Source organism: Octopus bimaculoides, chromosome 26 (genome assembly GCF_046866305.1).
Source record: "Octopus bimaculoides isolate indiv1 chromosome 26, ASM4686630v1, whole genome shotgun sequence".
NCBI classification, from domain to species: Eukaryota; Metazoa; Mollusca; class Cephalopoda; order Octopoda; family Octopodidae; genus Octopus; species Octopus bimaculoides.
In genome coordinates, this window is record NC_142953.1 from 26,241,383 (window position 1) to 26,259,002 (window position 17,620).

General features: G+C 37.9%; 1 protein-coding gene across 3 annotated transcripts in view; it reads right to left on the reverse strand.

Annotated features, from left to right (window-relative positions):
- Positions 1-17,620, reverse strand: part of LOC106883971 (uncharacterized) — a 239,096-nt gene that overhangs the window by 37,219 nt on the left and 184,257 nt on the right. For all 3 annotated transcript variants that reach the window (XM_089342787.1, XM_089342788.1, XM_089342789.1), the window contains one exon: positions 16,470-16,620. In XM_089342787.1, coding sequence (XP_089198913.1) covers positions 16,470-16,620 — 151 coding nt within the window. The remainder of the gene's footprint in view (positions 1-16,469; positions 16,621-17,620) is intronic.

Sequence of the window (17,620 nt, forward strand, 5' to 3'; positions counted from 1 at the left end):
AAAACCGTTCAGGATGCACTAAATCGGGGTCTGTGCATTGTTGTATTACTCTTTACTCTTTACTCTTTACTCTTTTACTTGTTTCAGTCATTTGACTGTGGCCATGCTGGAGCACCACCTTTAGTCGAGCAAATCGACCCCAGGACTTATTCTTTGTAAGCCTAGTACTTATTCTATCGGTCACTCTTTTGCCGAACCGCTAAGTTACGGGGACGTAAAAACACCAGCATTGGTTGTCAAGCGATGTTGAGAGGACAAACACAGACACGCAAACATATACACACACATACATATATGTACATATATACGACGGGCTTCTTTCAGTTTCCATCTACCAAATACACTCACAAGGCTTTGGTCGGCCCAAGGCTATAGTAGAAGACACTTACTTGCCCAAGGTGCCACGCAGTGGGACTGAACCCGGAGCCATGTGGTTGGTAAGCAAGCTACTTACCACACAGCCACTCCTACGCCAGATATGTCGGAAACAGCTGATGCTGTATGTAGAACATCCATTGCCCATTTGAACCCACCCTAAGGATGGGCCTACTACCTCTTTTGGACAGTTTTCTTTAAGATGGAGGCCATGGCCAAATAGTTTGTATGATATACAGGAGTGAAAGGAAACTGTCCCCTCTTCAGCCAAGCCTTCGTCCATTGAGAAAGATAGAGATGGAAAAGTGAATTTGTTAAAATGTAAGAGAGGTAAGAATGGCTTGCATTGAAGAGTCTGCCTTTAACCCATTACCTACCAGTGATCGCATATGAGATCACTTAAAGATTACAAATTTCATAATTATCGGTCAATAAGGACTTTCAAGCGAGATCGTTGCTAGTACACCTGGACTGGCTCTTGTGCGGGTGGAACATAAAATATACCATTTTGAGTGTGGCCATTGCCAGTACCACCTGACTGGCCTTCGTGCCGGTGGCACGTAAAAAGCACCCACTACACTCTCTGAGTGGTTGGCGTTAGGAAGAGCATCCAGCTGTAGAAACTCCACCAAATCAGATTGGAGCCTGGTGTAGCCATCTGGTTTCACCAGTCCTCAGTCAAATCGTCCAACTCATGCTAGCATGGAAAGCGGACGTTAAACGACGACGATGATGATGATGATTTACACATATCTAACCTTTTTGCTAGATCTACTAGGTATATTTCCCTGATATTCAAATGAGGTTTGCTAATTTTTCACCCAATATCTCGCTTATTTCTATTTAAAATGTTATTTTGAAATGTTGTTTTGATCATTCCAGCGTGTTTCTAAAGCTGTTTTATGCTAGAAATCAAAGTTTCATAAAAAAATTCCAGTTAATAGAATTATGGGAGGTAATAGAATTATGGGACAGATAACAAACCTAGAGAAAGCTGTAGTAATTAGTGTATTCTTGCCTCTGTGGGTTTCATTGATGGACCCAAGATCTCTCTTCTAGGGACTTTCAACACTTTATCTGATTTCTGTGTAAGCAAAAATGAAGCAGGGGGCTTCACATCTGAATACAGGGGAGAGAACATCTAACGAATTGCTGGAAGTAGCAGGTTGAGATTGGAGGAGAAATATTGGATATTATAGTCCTAAACATGCAATGTCAGAATATCAGACATGTTAGCCACATCGGGAACGGCATTGATCAACGATCTAATTGAGCAGGTCTTACCTGAAGTCAAAACAGTAAGAATTATATTTTCAAGCACCGAAATCGATATTCGCTTAGCTGTGTCAATAAAGATACGCGCGCACACGCACGCGCACACACACGCACGCACTCACGCACATACACCCACTTAAAGTACATATATAACATAAATAAAAGCTTAGCACAATTTTAAATGCATACACAACCAAATATTCCCCCTATTCAAAATTATATATATATATATATATATATATATATATCTATCTATCTATCTATATATATATATATATATATATATATATATATATATATATATATACACATATGTATACGTGTGTTTCGATATATATATATATATATATATATATATGCACACTCATACACACACAGAAGTGTGTGTGTATATGTGTATATATAATTTCTATATAAGTATACATGTTAGTGTGTATGTATTTATGTAACTATCTCAATCTCTTTCTCTCTTTCTCTTTCTACAGATAGATAGATAGATAGGTAGATAGATAGATAGATAGATAGATAGATAGATAGAAACACTCACATACACACACAAACGCGCATGTATGTACACTCATATGCCATGCATATTGCCATCTACCAACATATGAACATGTATTTCATCACAAACCAATCCCTTACTTAAGCATAAACACATCTCTCTTTCCCTCTCTCTCTCTCTCTCTCTCTCTCACACACACACACACACACACACACACATATACACACACAGATGCATACATGCACATACATATATATATATACTCGCCACTCTATACGCCCACTAGTCTCTACACTTCAACATCAATAATTTTTCCTAATATCTCCTGCGGATGTCTGCTGTTCAAATCGATTATATCGGTCGTTTCTATAGCAACAGCAATCATATTATGTGTCTTCATACATATCTCTTCACACACACACACACACACGCACACACACACACACACACACACACACACACACACACACACACACACACACATATACATTGCACGTTTACATATATATATATATACACTCACACAACACTGCTTGGATGAGCATGTTGATGTACATGTTGTCTCACATGAACTGACATACATGTATTACACTATATACATACATACATATATACACATATATAGACATCCATGCATACATACACACGTGCATACACACACATATATACATACATGTATGCATACATACATATATACAAACACATGCATTCATACACACATATATACATACATGTGTGTGTAGAAAGCAAAAAGATAGATAGATAGATAGATAGATAGATAGATAGATAGATAGAGATCTTAAAAAAGAACAGTGACTTCGAAATTTCGGCTAGCTAAGCCATCGTAATGTAACCCATCAGGTTTATGTAAAATTGTTTTTAGTATAACTGAACAAACATTAATATGCAAACATCTTTTATATATATATATATATATATATATATATATATTAGGAACAAAATCCAAAATTACAGGTAAAAACTCAATTAAAATCAATTTATAAAAAATCAAAATTAAATTGAGCTTTATAGATAAAATATATATAAAATATATAGTTTTAGGGAAAATAACCAAGTTTCAAGAACTCATCGATGTTTTCATAAGATAAAGATATTTACTTTGTATTATATTATACTCATTTATTGTGCTTTTAATTGTTAATTTTTCTATATGTGATAGTGGATTTTCATCGATGAGTTCTTGAAACTTGGTTATTTTCCCTAAAACTATATATTTTATATATATATTCTTTTATTTGTTTCAGTCATTTGACTGCAGCCATGCTGGAGCACCGCCTTTAGTCGAGCAAATCGACCCTAGGACTTATTCTTTGTAAGCCTAGTACTTATTCTATCGGTCTCTTTGCCAAACCGCTAAGCTATGGGGGCGCAAAAACACCAGCATCGGTTGTCAAGCGATGTTGGAGGGGAGAAACACAGAACGCAAACACACACACACACACACACACACACACATATATATATATACGACAGGCTTCTTTCAGTTTCCACCTACCAAATCCACTCACAAGGCTCAAGGTGCCACGCAGCGGGACTGAACCCGGAACCATGTGGTTGGTAAGCAAGCTACTTACCACACAGCCACTCCTGCGCCTATATGCAATTCATGTTCATCTCATCAAATTATGAACAGTTTCCTCAAAAGAAAACTGTCCACTTCTCTATACTCTGTTAGACAGTATATATACAGTTCGGATTTCTAAATCCCCTTTTATTCACTATGTGCACACGCACGCACATACATACATGTATACGCACATGCAAACACACAACTACACACACACACACACACACACACACACACACACACACACACACACACACACACACACACACATACGTGTATATGTTTGTACATTCATATTTGTTACATTCATTTTCACTCGAACGTGGAAAGACCTTTCGCTGCAGAAACATTCTCAGGGAAAAAAAATTCTCTCCACAGACAATATGTGTGAGGACACGTCATTAGGCAACGAACGACGTTGTCGGACCGTAGGACGCATGTGTTTCTGGCTCGTTACGGACACAGAATCAGTTATTCATATCTCTCTCAGACCGGTTGCTCTTTTACATCAAAGCAGTAAATAGTTCATATATATATATATATGCGCGCTCATTTATTGTAATGCACGGAAGAAAGCTGTCCAATTCCGGAAGCACAGCATAAAACTTGTAGTTTCAGCCATTTTGGTTCTGCTTGACCGAATTGCTTATGTGTATTTGTGTGTCCGTTTACATGTGTGTCTACATGCGTATGTTTATATGTATAAGCGTGTGAATGTGTTTGTGTATATGAGTGTGTGAATGTGAATGTATATGTGTATGTTTGTGAAAATGCATGTATACGTGTGTGTGTGTATGTGTATGAGTGTGTGTGTGTGTGTGTGTGTGTGTGTGTATTCGTACCTGTGGTATTTGTGTGTTTTATGTGTTCACATGGTCTGTAAATACGATTGAAGGGAGAGATCGTTAAGGAACCTGCTGACAGATTAGAAGGGAAATGGAAAGAAAATTGATGGGGGGGTGCATGATGAAAAGACGGGGAAAATAAAGAATGGGGTGGTGAGGGGAGTGTATGAAATTGCATGGTGGTGGTGACGATGGTGGAGGGGAATGAGACTGGAGAATAAATAGAAAGTAAGATCTATAGATTGATGAAAGTAATTTCAAAATGTCAGATAAGAGAGAGGGTGGGGAGAGGAAAGGGTAGAAGAGAGAAAGAGGAGTGGGGGGAAGAAAGATGAGGCTGAGAAAGAGAAAAAAGAGAGAAGGTAAAGCGAGAGAGCGGGAAGAGAGAGGAAAGAAGATGGGGGTATAAAAGGGGTGAGAGAAAAGAGAGAGAACGGACGAATGGAAAGAAGGGGATGGAAAAAGGTTTACATGAATCGAAGACAATACTACGAATGAAAAGAAATAAGGGGTGGGGAGATAGAGAGAAAATGGCGAGGATGAAAGGAAATAGAACTGAGAGAGTAAGATAGAGGAGACAATAGGAAGAGGGATAGGGATAGAGATATTGAGAGAGAAAGAGAAAGAGAGAGGGGGGGGAAACACTGATAGATATACAGAAAGAAACTTTGTGTGTGTGCATGAGAGAGAGAGTAGGTGTGTAAGAGAGAGACTGTGTGAGAGCGAGTGTTTGTGAGAGAGAGAAAGGGAGACAAAGAAGGAGAGAGTGAGAAAGATAGAACGAGAGAGTGAGAAAGATAAAAATGTTGATCATTCAAGTTTAATCTCTCAGGCTCAACTGTTGCTACCGGCAACCAAAGTCCTGCTTGTCGATTGGTTAAATCATGAAACGTTAATGTCTCTTTCTCTCACTGTACAATGTTCGATGCCAGTAAGATACGACCATGTCTAACGGTCAGATAAAATATATCTCTATATTTACATGTTGACGTGGACACTAACAGTTGATGGTGTTTGTTGTTTGTACTTTTATATCTCAATTCTGTTCAATAGCGGCTGCAACGTTTGGTTACAGGTCGTCTGCGGACTTAGTTCCTGGTTCATTGCATTTTTGATGACGGGACAGCCCGACAAGAGATTATCTGTGCAATTTGGTGCGGAACAAATATCACACGGGAATGCTTTTGTACGAAAATATAGGGTAATTTTGTTGTTTTTGTGCTGCTTTTTTTGTTTCTTTTGTTCTTTTCCATTCTTTTTTTTCTGACAGAGTTTACTTCTTCAACGATACACAACGACCAGATGTGTATCGATTGAACACGCAAATGAGACATACTCACATTCACACGTATGTGTGTTTATGTATGTGTATATATGTATTTATGTGTATATATGTATTTATGCATATGTAAATATACATACACATATATATGTGTATATATACAGGATATGGTGAATGAATTGTCATCTAAATTAAGTAAAAATGAAAATATCACTAACATCTCATTTTAACAGTTATATTTACCAAAATTACACAAAAATATCTTGAAATACTAAAGAGTAAATTTAGCCAATAAAATCGCCATTGGCTTCAGCTACGGCCTTCAGACGACTTCGGAATCTTCTGCAACTCTTCTGGATAGTCTCCTCGTAAGTTGGCGAATGCTGCCATAATCCTTGCCCTTAATTCATCTTTGGTATTACAAGGAGTTTTGTTGGTCTCTCACTCAACTGCGCCCCACACATAATAATTAGGGGGTTACAGTCCGGGGAGTTAGATGGCCAGATGTTAGGGCTAATGTGGTCGCACAAATTGTCTGACAGCTATGACTGGGGTTTCCTGCTTGTGTGGCATGGTGCAGAGTCCTGTTGCCAGACATAGGGTCTTCCAGCAGCCACCCTCTTGACGCAGGGCAGCACTACCTCCTCAAGACACTTGACGTAGGCCTCTGTGTTGAGTCTGAGGCCATGTGGGAAGATGAATGGAGGCATAATTTTTCCATCACTAGTAATCACTCCAAGCACCATGATGTTGACTGGATGTTTGATTTTTATCACTCACAGTACATGTTCTTAGATTGCATTGTCCTCGGATTGACACCCAAACACTCTGAAATGTTCATACTGGAGGTTCCGGCGTGAAATGCCAAGCAGTACAGTATTTCGTTTCCAAATTTCTGGCAGAGTGAATTGCGTCACGGTGCTGTTTTTCTCATAGACGGTGCTCAACTGACCCTATTATACTATGTAGTCAACAAAATCAAATACAAACAATGCGCATGAGCGAAATTCAAAATTCAAAATGGTGACAATTTACCCATTGCACCGTGTTTCTACTATAATAATACTCTTGTATTTTTCTGCGTCACAACACATGAATGAGAAAGGAAGGGGTGATAGGTGAATAAGGAAGAGGTGATAGCAAACTGGTAGTGGGAGCGTTTCAACTCTTAATGAGTGTATGTGTGTGCGTGTACAAGGGAAGTATGTGAACGTATGTGTGAACCAGTGTTCTTTCAGTAACAAACAATGATCGATGCCACATCTCAAAAGACAACCACTAGACAACATTGACAAGTGGATTAATTTGATTTATTATCCATATTTATAGATAAAATACAACAATTAGCCGTGATTTTTGACGGATCGGGGCCAGCTGGTATATATTAATAATAAGGAGAAAAGAAAGTTATATAACCAGTTTTATTCTGCACCTACATATGTTTCTGCTGCAACTGGAGTTTTTCTACACTGACGGAGGTTAGCCAGCATTACTAACTGGTAAAAGTGAATACGGTACTCGCTAAGATTGTATGTCCCTACCAATCTAATTTGGAAATATATATATATATATATATATATATATATATATATATATATATATATATATATTGATAGAAATGGCAAGACAACAAAAGAATCAAAGAGACCTCGATATTATGTAAATAGAGGAATTTATCTGTAAATATAATATGTGACAATTATTCGGTAGCCGTGATAAAACTCCGAGCTTCGGATGTCGGAGCGGAAACCCACGCCGGCATCTCTTCAGTTATTGGGCCATCGAAAAAAATGCTATGAAAATGACCGTTAAAACAAAGGGAAATTACTGAGTGATTGACTGTTATTAAGACAAAAGAGCTATTAGAATGAGCGCTAAGTAAGGGGAGGGAGTAAAGGTAAGGGAGTATATATATATATATATATATATATATATATATACTCTTTTACTCTTTTACTTGTTTCAGTCTTTTGACTGTGGCCATGCTGGAGCACCGCCTTTAGTTGAGCAAATCGACCCCAGGACTTATTTTTTAGAAGCCTAGTACTTATTCTACCGGTCTCTTTTACGGGGACATAAACACACCAGCATCGGTTGTCAAGCGATGTTGGGGGCACAAACACACACATATATATATACATATACATATATACGACGGGCTTCTTTCAGTTTCCGTCTACCAAATCCACTCACAAGGCTTTGGTCGGCCCGAGGCTATAGTAGAAGACACTTGCCCAAGGTGCTATGCAGTGGGACTGAACCCGGGACCATGTGGTTGGTAAGCAAGCTACTTACCACACAGCCACTCCTACGTCTATATATATATATATATATATATATATATATATATATATATATATATACACACACATATGTAAAAGCACATGTACATTCATTCATGCATATATATATATATATATATATATATATATATATATATATATATACATATGTGGATTGACCATATGGTACACCCACTTACTTAAAGTACTCTTCTATGGTTGGTTTAGCTCCGCTCCTAGGTACCAAGGTTGCTCATTGTTCCAGTATAAAGACATTGTAGAGACCTACTGGATAACCTCCAAGATAAACCTGAAGACATGAATGGAGCTCAGTGGAGAGGCTCTTATTACCAAGGCATCTCCGACATCGCAACAGTTTCTACAAATACCAGATGGTTCTGGATTCCCACATGAGACAATATGGCAAAAGATCGTACTGGGAACACTGTGCAACTGTTCTTGCGCAATCCTCATTGGTCAAACCGACGACAGAATTCAAAAAAAAAATATATAAAACGAAGGAAAATTACTCAGTAGAGCCCAGCAGTAGATGTGAATTCAGATGATGAAGTTAAAGAAGTTATGTGCTGATTGTCTCAATGTGCTTTATGTAATTACTTCCTTTACAGACAATTATCTTCTATTTTCCTTCCATGTTAAAGAGACAAACGAAAATGTAATGATATGATTCTCAATAAAAGGAGGAGATAGTTTCAGCTCATTATCTCTTCTCGTTTACTTTTTCAGTCAGTGGACTGCGGCCATGCTGTAACTCCGTTTCGAAAGGTTTTAGTCGAACACATCGACCCCATTATATATGTGTGTGTGCATGTGTGTGTATACATCACATCGACTCCATTATATATATATATAATGGAGTCGATGTGCGCATATATATACGTATAGATGTATGTACATATTCGTATATATACGTAAATATGTACATATACGTATGTATATGCATATATATATATATATATATATATATATATATATATATATATATATATATATATATATATATATATATATATATACATATTACGTCTGGTATTCATTCTATCGATATCTTTTACTGAAACGCTGTATTACGGACGTTTACGAACCAACACCAGGTGTCAAACACAAAGACACACACAAGTACGTATATGTATGTATGAGTAAATTTGGTTGAAGGAAACTATAGAAACCTGCGATGTATATGTGTGTGTGTGTGTGTGTTGAAGAGGAACACACGAGTAGATATATATATGGAGAAAAAAAGTCAAGGTAGAAAATGCTAAAATACTTTTATAAAAAACATTACAGCACCGGTTTCGATCCTTGAGATCTTTTCAACTGTAAATATGGATAACAAATTTTGGAAAAATTAAATTTTGGCAAATTTATATGAAAAGTCTTTTTGGAAATATATTTTGAAAAACATATATATATATATATATATATATATATACATACATACATACATATCGCAGATTTCCGCACAGTTTCCATGTACCAAATTCACTGACAAGGCATTGGTTGCTCTGAGGCTACAGTAGAAGACACTTGCTCGTGGTGTCGTGCAGTGGGACAGAACTCGAAACCACGTGTTGGCAACGCTAGCTTCTTAAATACACAGCCTGCAACCATAATAGTGCTTTGTTCACAGACAAGGAACGATTGTGAACGTATGTTTCGGTATATATTTACCTCGTCAGTATGGTACAGTCTAACCGAGCCAGCAGAATTAGTAGATTGGCTGTGCTGTTTTGACGAAGTAACATTCAAATGAAACATTTGTCCATTGTTGTCCCTTACCTGACTTTACGATCAGCCAACTCGAAGTATTAAAAGAGACAAGAAAGACTCATCTGAGCATTATAACGAGTATCTCAGTATAAAGTACGTTTTACCTATTGTTTATAAAAATTCAAGAGTACACATGTGCATGTGTTAGTGTGCTAGTGTGTGTGTGTGTGTGCGTGTTTTAATAATCACGTATACGTATATAAGAGTGAGGTTTGCCGAACGTTTTTCAAACAGATCGATGTACGTGCGTTATCGTATGTGTGTGTGTGCACGCGTTTATCTATGTATGTGTGCATGTGTGTGTATGCAAGTGTGTGTGTTCTATGCCTATGTGTGTGTAAATGTGCCTGTATGTGTGCGCGTGTATGTGCGTTTATGCATGTGTGTGTGTGTGTGTGTGTGTTATGTGTTCGGTGATTTCATAGAACCAATTTATTTTCTTGAGTCTGTTTCCAACGGCGACTGAAAAGACTATGGGTGGGGATAGGTAGCGGAAGTAGATGTTCGGGAGAGGTAAGAGGGGAAGAGGAGAAGAAAGCGTGTTGTTGATGATGATGGTGGTGGTGGTGGTGGTGGGGATGAAGTTGCGAAGAAAGAAGAGTTGTAGCTGGAGGAAGACGGCGCAACAGTAACGTCCATTGTTTCTTTTCTGATTCGGGATCAATGGGTCTCTTGCCGTAAATGGAACTCTCTTATTTCTACTACTCCTACCACCACCACCATTACCATCTACCACTACTACTACAACTACTAGTGGCATAGATAGCTACTCCTCCCTTTCCTCCGTCAATATCAACAGCAACAGCAGAAACGTTCAACACTGCACCATCACCAGACAACTAAACGTTACTGTGCCACGAACTAGCATCCGCATCGTCGCCGTCACTGCTGACACGGCATCGTTGCGCCGCCGCCACCATTGTAATATTAAGCCAATCATCTTCTAACAACAAAGAAGCCATATTTATGTGTGTGTGTATGCGTGTGCGTGTCTAATTGCTAGTGAGTGAGTGTGTGTGTTTGTGTGTGCCTGCGCGCCTCTATATAATTGCAGTGTGTTTGTGTTTGTGTGTATAAGTACGGGTGTGTGTACGTGCGTGTGTGTGTGTGTGTGCGTCTATACAGTAAGCAATGGTTGTCAGTCGGCCATTGTTGCCAGCTTTACATCGCGAAGCATTGTGGGACATTTTAGAAGATTAAAGTGGATGGGCGGCTATTAGTGAAGGAGAGGGGAAAGAGAGGGAGGGAGGGAGGAAAGAATTCAACGCATTGAAGAAAGACAATAATGCTTTCCACTCAGCAAACATTTCTCTATTTCGGGAGTACTTTTTGTTTCGAATTGAAAGAAACGCATTTCATTTTAATAACAAAAGGACAACAATGGTGAACCAAGAGAGATATATAGAGTTAGACAAGAGAATGCGAGAGTAAGAGAGAAGTAGGGTGAGGAAATGAAAAACGTAAGAGGGGGGGGCTGATGGAGAGCGACTGCTTGGACAGAAACGAGGAAGAACGATGGAGAAAGCGATCAATCGATCGATAAATAGATAGATAGATAGATAGATAGATAGATAGATAGATAGATAAGCAGATAGATAGATAGATAGATAGGCAGGCAGGCTTGCAGACACAGAAAGACAGACAGACAGACAGACAGATAGATAGATAGATAGATAGATAGATAGATAAGCAGATAGATAGATAGATAGAGAGAGACAGAGATAGGCAGATAGATAGATACGAGGAAATTAGCGGAAATCTCTTTTCTATAACTAAAAATCAACAAGTGCAATATATATGCGTGTGTATTATGTATATTATGTTATAAATGTATGTAAATATATATATGCATATATGTGTAGTTATGCTTATATAATATACACATATATATATATACTACACACATATATACGTATGTCTATGCATACATAACATACGTATATATATATATATATATATATATACATACATATATATGTACTTATACCTATATACATATTCATATACATGTACATACATACACTCATATATGTGTGCGCGTGTGTGTGTATGCATACATAATACATATAGATATGCATATATATGTGTATGTGTGTATGTATGAACGTATGTATATCTATGTATATATATAAACAAAGACTATGGAAAGTACAAGAATGAACCAAATAATGAAGTTGTTCAGTGGATATATTACCATGACAACCGATTGAGGAAGTGATTGACGTGTTTCGCGCTGGCAGAGAGAATTGGTTGAAGTTTGTGGTGGTGGCAGCGGGGACAGCGCAGTCTGTCTGTTTGTCAGGTGGAGAGAGAGAGAAAAACATGTTTACATGGTGGGTTAGGATGATGGAACAATGGGGGGGGGGGGGAAACGAGCATTAGTGAAGAAGCCCTGCTACACCATGAAACTTTCGACCCCTCCTCGTAAATAATGTCGGATGATGGTGATGGTGGAGGTGACGGCCACGGCAACAGCAGCAGCAGCAGTAGTAGTAGTAGTAGTAGTAGTAGTAGTAGTAGTAGTAGTAGTAGTAGTTGTGATGATGGTGGTGGTGGTGGTGGTGGTGGTAGTAACAGCAATGGTAATAATAGAGGTGATGGTTTTGATAGTAGTAGTAGTAGAGATAGTGGTGGTGGTGGTGGTGGTGGCATTTACGATGACAACGACACCACTGCTATGCAAATACCAACACCAATCGGCAGGAAAAAACATTCACGATACAAAAAAAAAACATAAATTTATATAATATTACTTACTCCCTGAGGGTTTATACATTTCAACCTAATTTATTTATTCCGAACCATCATGGCGACTTCAAAAACTCGTAGGACATTTACAACTCTCGTGTGAAGTAAAAGCAAATACGCTATCTCTATATAATAATAGTCGATATAAATGTTGGGTATTTGGTTGGTTAGTTGGTTTGTAGAGTTATTTCTCCAGTCACGCTTTACAATGTATATAGAGAGAGAGCAGCAAAATTCTATGTTAAATTCTGTTTCAAAACACCAGCTTAATGACAGCAAAGTAATTTGACTAAATTCGTTATTTGTTTCAGATCAAAATGAAACAAAAGCTCTCTATTTCAATAGAAATACGATAAAAGGATTTAAAATGTTCTAAAGCAAAACCTTCCATCAAAATTTCATGTCAATTTATGATATTTTACTAAATTCTTCATTATTTTCAAATTGAAACAGAGACAGTGTATTTCAGCAGAAGAAATATGGTAACAAAAGTTTTAAAGTGATCTAAAAAACCTTTCATCAAATTTTCATATTAAATTAGGATCCGAAACATCATCTTGATATCGACAAATTTTTCTACCAAATTCTTCATTGTTTTCAAAATAAATTCAAATAGGCGCAGGTGTGGCTGTGTGGTAAGTAGCTTGCTTACCAACCACATGGTTCCGGGTTCAGTCCCACTGCGTGGTACCTCGGGCAAGTGTCTTCTACTATAGCCTCGGGCCGACCAAAGCCATGTGAGTGGATTTGGTAGACGGAAACTGAAAGAAGCCTGTCGTATATATGTATATATATATATATACATATATACATATATATGTATGTGTGTTTGTGTGTCTGTGTTTGTCCCCCCACCATCGCTTGACAACCGATGCTGGTGTGTTTACGTCCCTGTAACTTAGCGGTTCGGCAAAAGAGACCGATAGAATAAGTACTAGGCTTACAAAGAATAAGTCTTAGGGTCGATTTGCTCGACTAAAGGCGGTGCTCCAGCCTGGCTGCAGTCAAATGACTGAAACAAGTAAAAGAGTAAAGACAGTATATTTCAACAGAAATATAGTAACAAAAGCATTAAAGTGATCCAAATTAGAACTTTCCACCAAAAACTTCATGTCAATTTATATTCCGAAGCGCCATCTTAATAAGGACGTTATTTTAGTAAAATTTTTCATTAGTTTCAAAACTGATTAAAACAAAGACAGCATATTTCCACAGAAGCGATTCTTTTTTTAGAGACTGCCCTGGAAATAAGTATCTGCAGTCGTTCAGGAGTTGAGCTGGCCATTACAAACTAACTATGATATTTGGGAATCTCATAGTACTGCAGCCACTTAGAACAATGAGTCGTTCGTACCCCAAGGTATATATTTACAGCCAAGTTATATCACTACGTCAAGTGAGAGAGAGACAGAGAGAGGGGGAGGGAGGCGTCGTTGTTTTGGTCACATTTAAGTTTACATGTCGGGTGGAATAAACTATTTTGCTGTGAGGAAAAGGAAATTTACGTTGTTTCGGACATAAACGGATTCGTTGGAAAGAAAAGATGAATTGTTCACATCGTAAGGTAATCTTGACCTCCAACTTAACATGGAGAATCTCTCATCGGGACTTGTGGTGCATAAAAGCCCTCGAAATTATATCGTTAAAGACGAGAACCGTCTACGTCGACTGCCAGAACTGCCAGGTCACGTGATTTCACCCTGCTATGGGTTCCTCAGTGGTAGATGTCCAGCAGCGTTTAAAATTATATATACCCCCTCTCCTGTTTTGTGATTGGTAAATGTTTTTGGAAAGAATAGAGGAAGACAGGCGGACAAGCAGGTAGGCAGGCAGTAAGGAAGGGGGGAGGAAAGAAGGAAGGGGGGAGGAAAGAAGGAAGGGGGAGGAAAGAAGGAAGCAAGGGAGAGAGGAATTCTTTTCTTCTCTGTAAAATAATTTAGTAAAAATCTGAACATCTTTACTGTTTCCCAACGCACATAACCATCATTAGTTTGGTATGACCCTTCAGTTTCAATGAAAGACCGCAGTACAAGGCTTAGTGACAGACACGAACTTACAAACTCACGACATACGTGTAAAATGTTTGTGTACTATATAGAGTGTAACGTATGAGAAACATTATATACACACATGACAACAATGCTCTCATATTACACGCACAACGGACATTGCACAGGCGCACTCACACATACACACTCCATCTACATACAATTCCTTACGCACCTACATTAGACACATTCATATCACACATCACACACATTTACACGCATCCTTACGTTTTGCTTTGCCATAACAAACGTTGTTTTTCCACATATTGGCAACCGAACATGACATCAAGCTGCGAAATGAAATGAAAATTTCTCAGTTTGAATAGATACAAATAATAAACAACAAAATTAATTCTTCTTCATATATACGTTCGTTTCGGTGCATATGAAACATCTGTACAGCTTTGCTTCTGTCTTTTTCTCTCTTTTTTTAAAGCTAGATTTATTTGGATAAAACTGCTGAAGATAAGAATCCAACTCACTGAGCCAAACCATTTGCCAATCACAAAACAGGAGGGGGTTTATATGATTTTAAAAATTAAAAATGATATTTTTAAAAAAATCAGTAAACTACTTTTCCCTTCTGTTGTCGTCTGCCCAGTCAATCTGCCCGCGTCCATTATCTTGTATGAAAATATACGTTTTCAGTCAAAAGTAGCCACCGTTGTTAAGTAGTATATTCTTATATTTCCTTCTCCTACTCCAGATTATCTTATTGTGTCTGCTTATCTCACTTCATCGAAATAGCTTCCTTCTTTTCCAGTAAGTGCTAAATAAAACTTACTCCCTATTTCTCCTCATTTATTTATACATTTCTTCCTTCCTTTCCTGTCTCCATCAACTATTTCATTCTTTTCTGTCATTCCATCCCCTCCTTTTATATTCTTTTACTTTTCCCTTATTATCTATATCTTTCTTCTACTCTTCACTGTTTCCCTATTCTCTAAACCACTAACACCACGGATTTGTTCCCTCGTCCATTCATCTTGCCTTTATTTCTTGTTTTTATCTTTTTTCATCCATTAGCCTAGTTTTCGTGGATTCCTATAAATCCGGATCATATCGCGCTGTCACTACAACTACTCCTATTACACTATAAATCTCTTTAACTTTCATACTACGGCACCAATCATCCAAAATTCCTCTCATTTTTCCGCTCTTCTGCTTCTATTGTAATCCGAGTGGGTAGTGTTTTAAAAAAGGGGAGCTAAATTTAAATGCATGCAGCTGTGTACATAAATATTTATTTTCGTTAATAGTGGTTAAGATTCTACGTTCTCATCGCAGCGGCCGGGGTTCGACTCCCCGCATGGGAAAAAATAATCATTTTAGACTTGCTTTCCCATCCACATGCTTTTGGGGTTCAGTTTCACTACATGGCACCTTGAGCAAGTGTCTTCTACTATAACCCCGGGATGACCAAAGCTTTGAGAGTAGAACTAAAAGAAGCATGTCATGTATAAATCGTAGCACGTCTATTAATACAAGTGCCATCTTTTATCCCTTAAAATACGGTAGTTGTAAATAACACCGTCAAAGGAGGTGTAACAGAAATTCTTTCAGTGGAGTGACTGATATGACTACAAAAGAAACGCCAGCAATTTTTTTTTTTTTTTTTTTGTGAGCAATAATGCATTCGGTAGGGCTCAGACTACAGAAAACAAAGCCGAAACTGGAGAGAAAAACAATAAATTAAACAGTAAAACATTAAAATGACAAAGACTCTTTACCGATATATTTCTTCTTCGTTCCGTCCATCGTCGGCCACAGTGGAGCTCAAGCGGACTTTAACTCCGACTACCATGTCACGGTTCTTCCGAATGCACGAAACGCATCCATCTACGTCGACCACGTTCAAGGAGTCACATTCGCCGCCTTTTGCTAAAAATAAAAACCCATGCGTATATAGATAGATAGATAGAGAGAGAGAGAGAGAGGGGGGTAGATAGATAGATAGATAGATAGATAGACAGATGTGTGTGTCTACAGCGTCTTATCTGTTCATGTTTATTATGAAGTGGCGATGCATGAGTAGATTATGAAACAGTTGTAACCTCTACGAAAGTATTAAAATTCTTCTCACCCCAACTCTCCTTGTTCTATTTGCTTATTGATAAATAGATAGACAGATACTGATAAATCGATATATATATATATATATATATATATATATATATATATTCTTTTATGTGTTTCAATCATTTGACTGCGGCCATGCTGGAGCACCACCTTTAGTCGAACAAATCGAACCCAGGACTTAGTCTTTGTAAGTCTAGTACTTATTTTATCGGCCTCTTTTACCCGAACCGCTAAGTTACGGGGAAGTAAATACACCAACATCGGTTGACAAGCGATGGTGGGGGACAAACACACACACATATATATATATATATACGACGGGATTCTTTCAGTTTCCGTCTACCAAATCCACTCACAAGGCTTTGGTCGACCCGAGGCTATAGTAGAAAACATTTGCCCAAGGTGCCACGAAGCCATGTAAGCTATTTACCACACAGCCACTCCTGCGCCTATACACACACACACACACGCACACACACACACACACGCACACACACACACACGCACACACACATTTACACATTTGTACTCATATCTCATATGTATATATATGTATATATATATATATGTGATATGAGTACAAATGTGGATGTGGGTGGGTGAGTGTGTATATATATGTATGTATGTATGTATGTATGTATGTATGTATGTATGTATGTATATCGATTTATGCGTATGTCTATCTATCTATCTATCGATAAGCAAATAAAACAAAGAGAGTTCGGGTGAGAAGAATTATAATACTTTTGTAGAGGTTACAGCTGTTTCATAATCTACTCATACATCGTCAACTTCATAATAA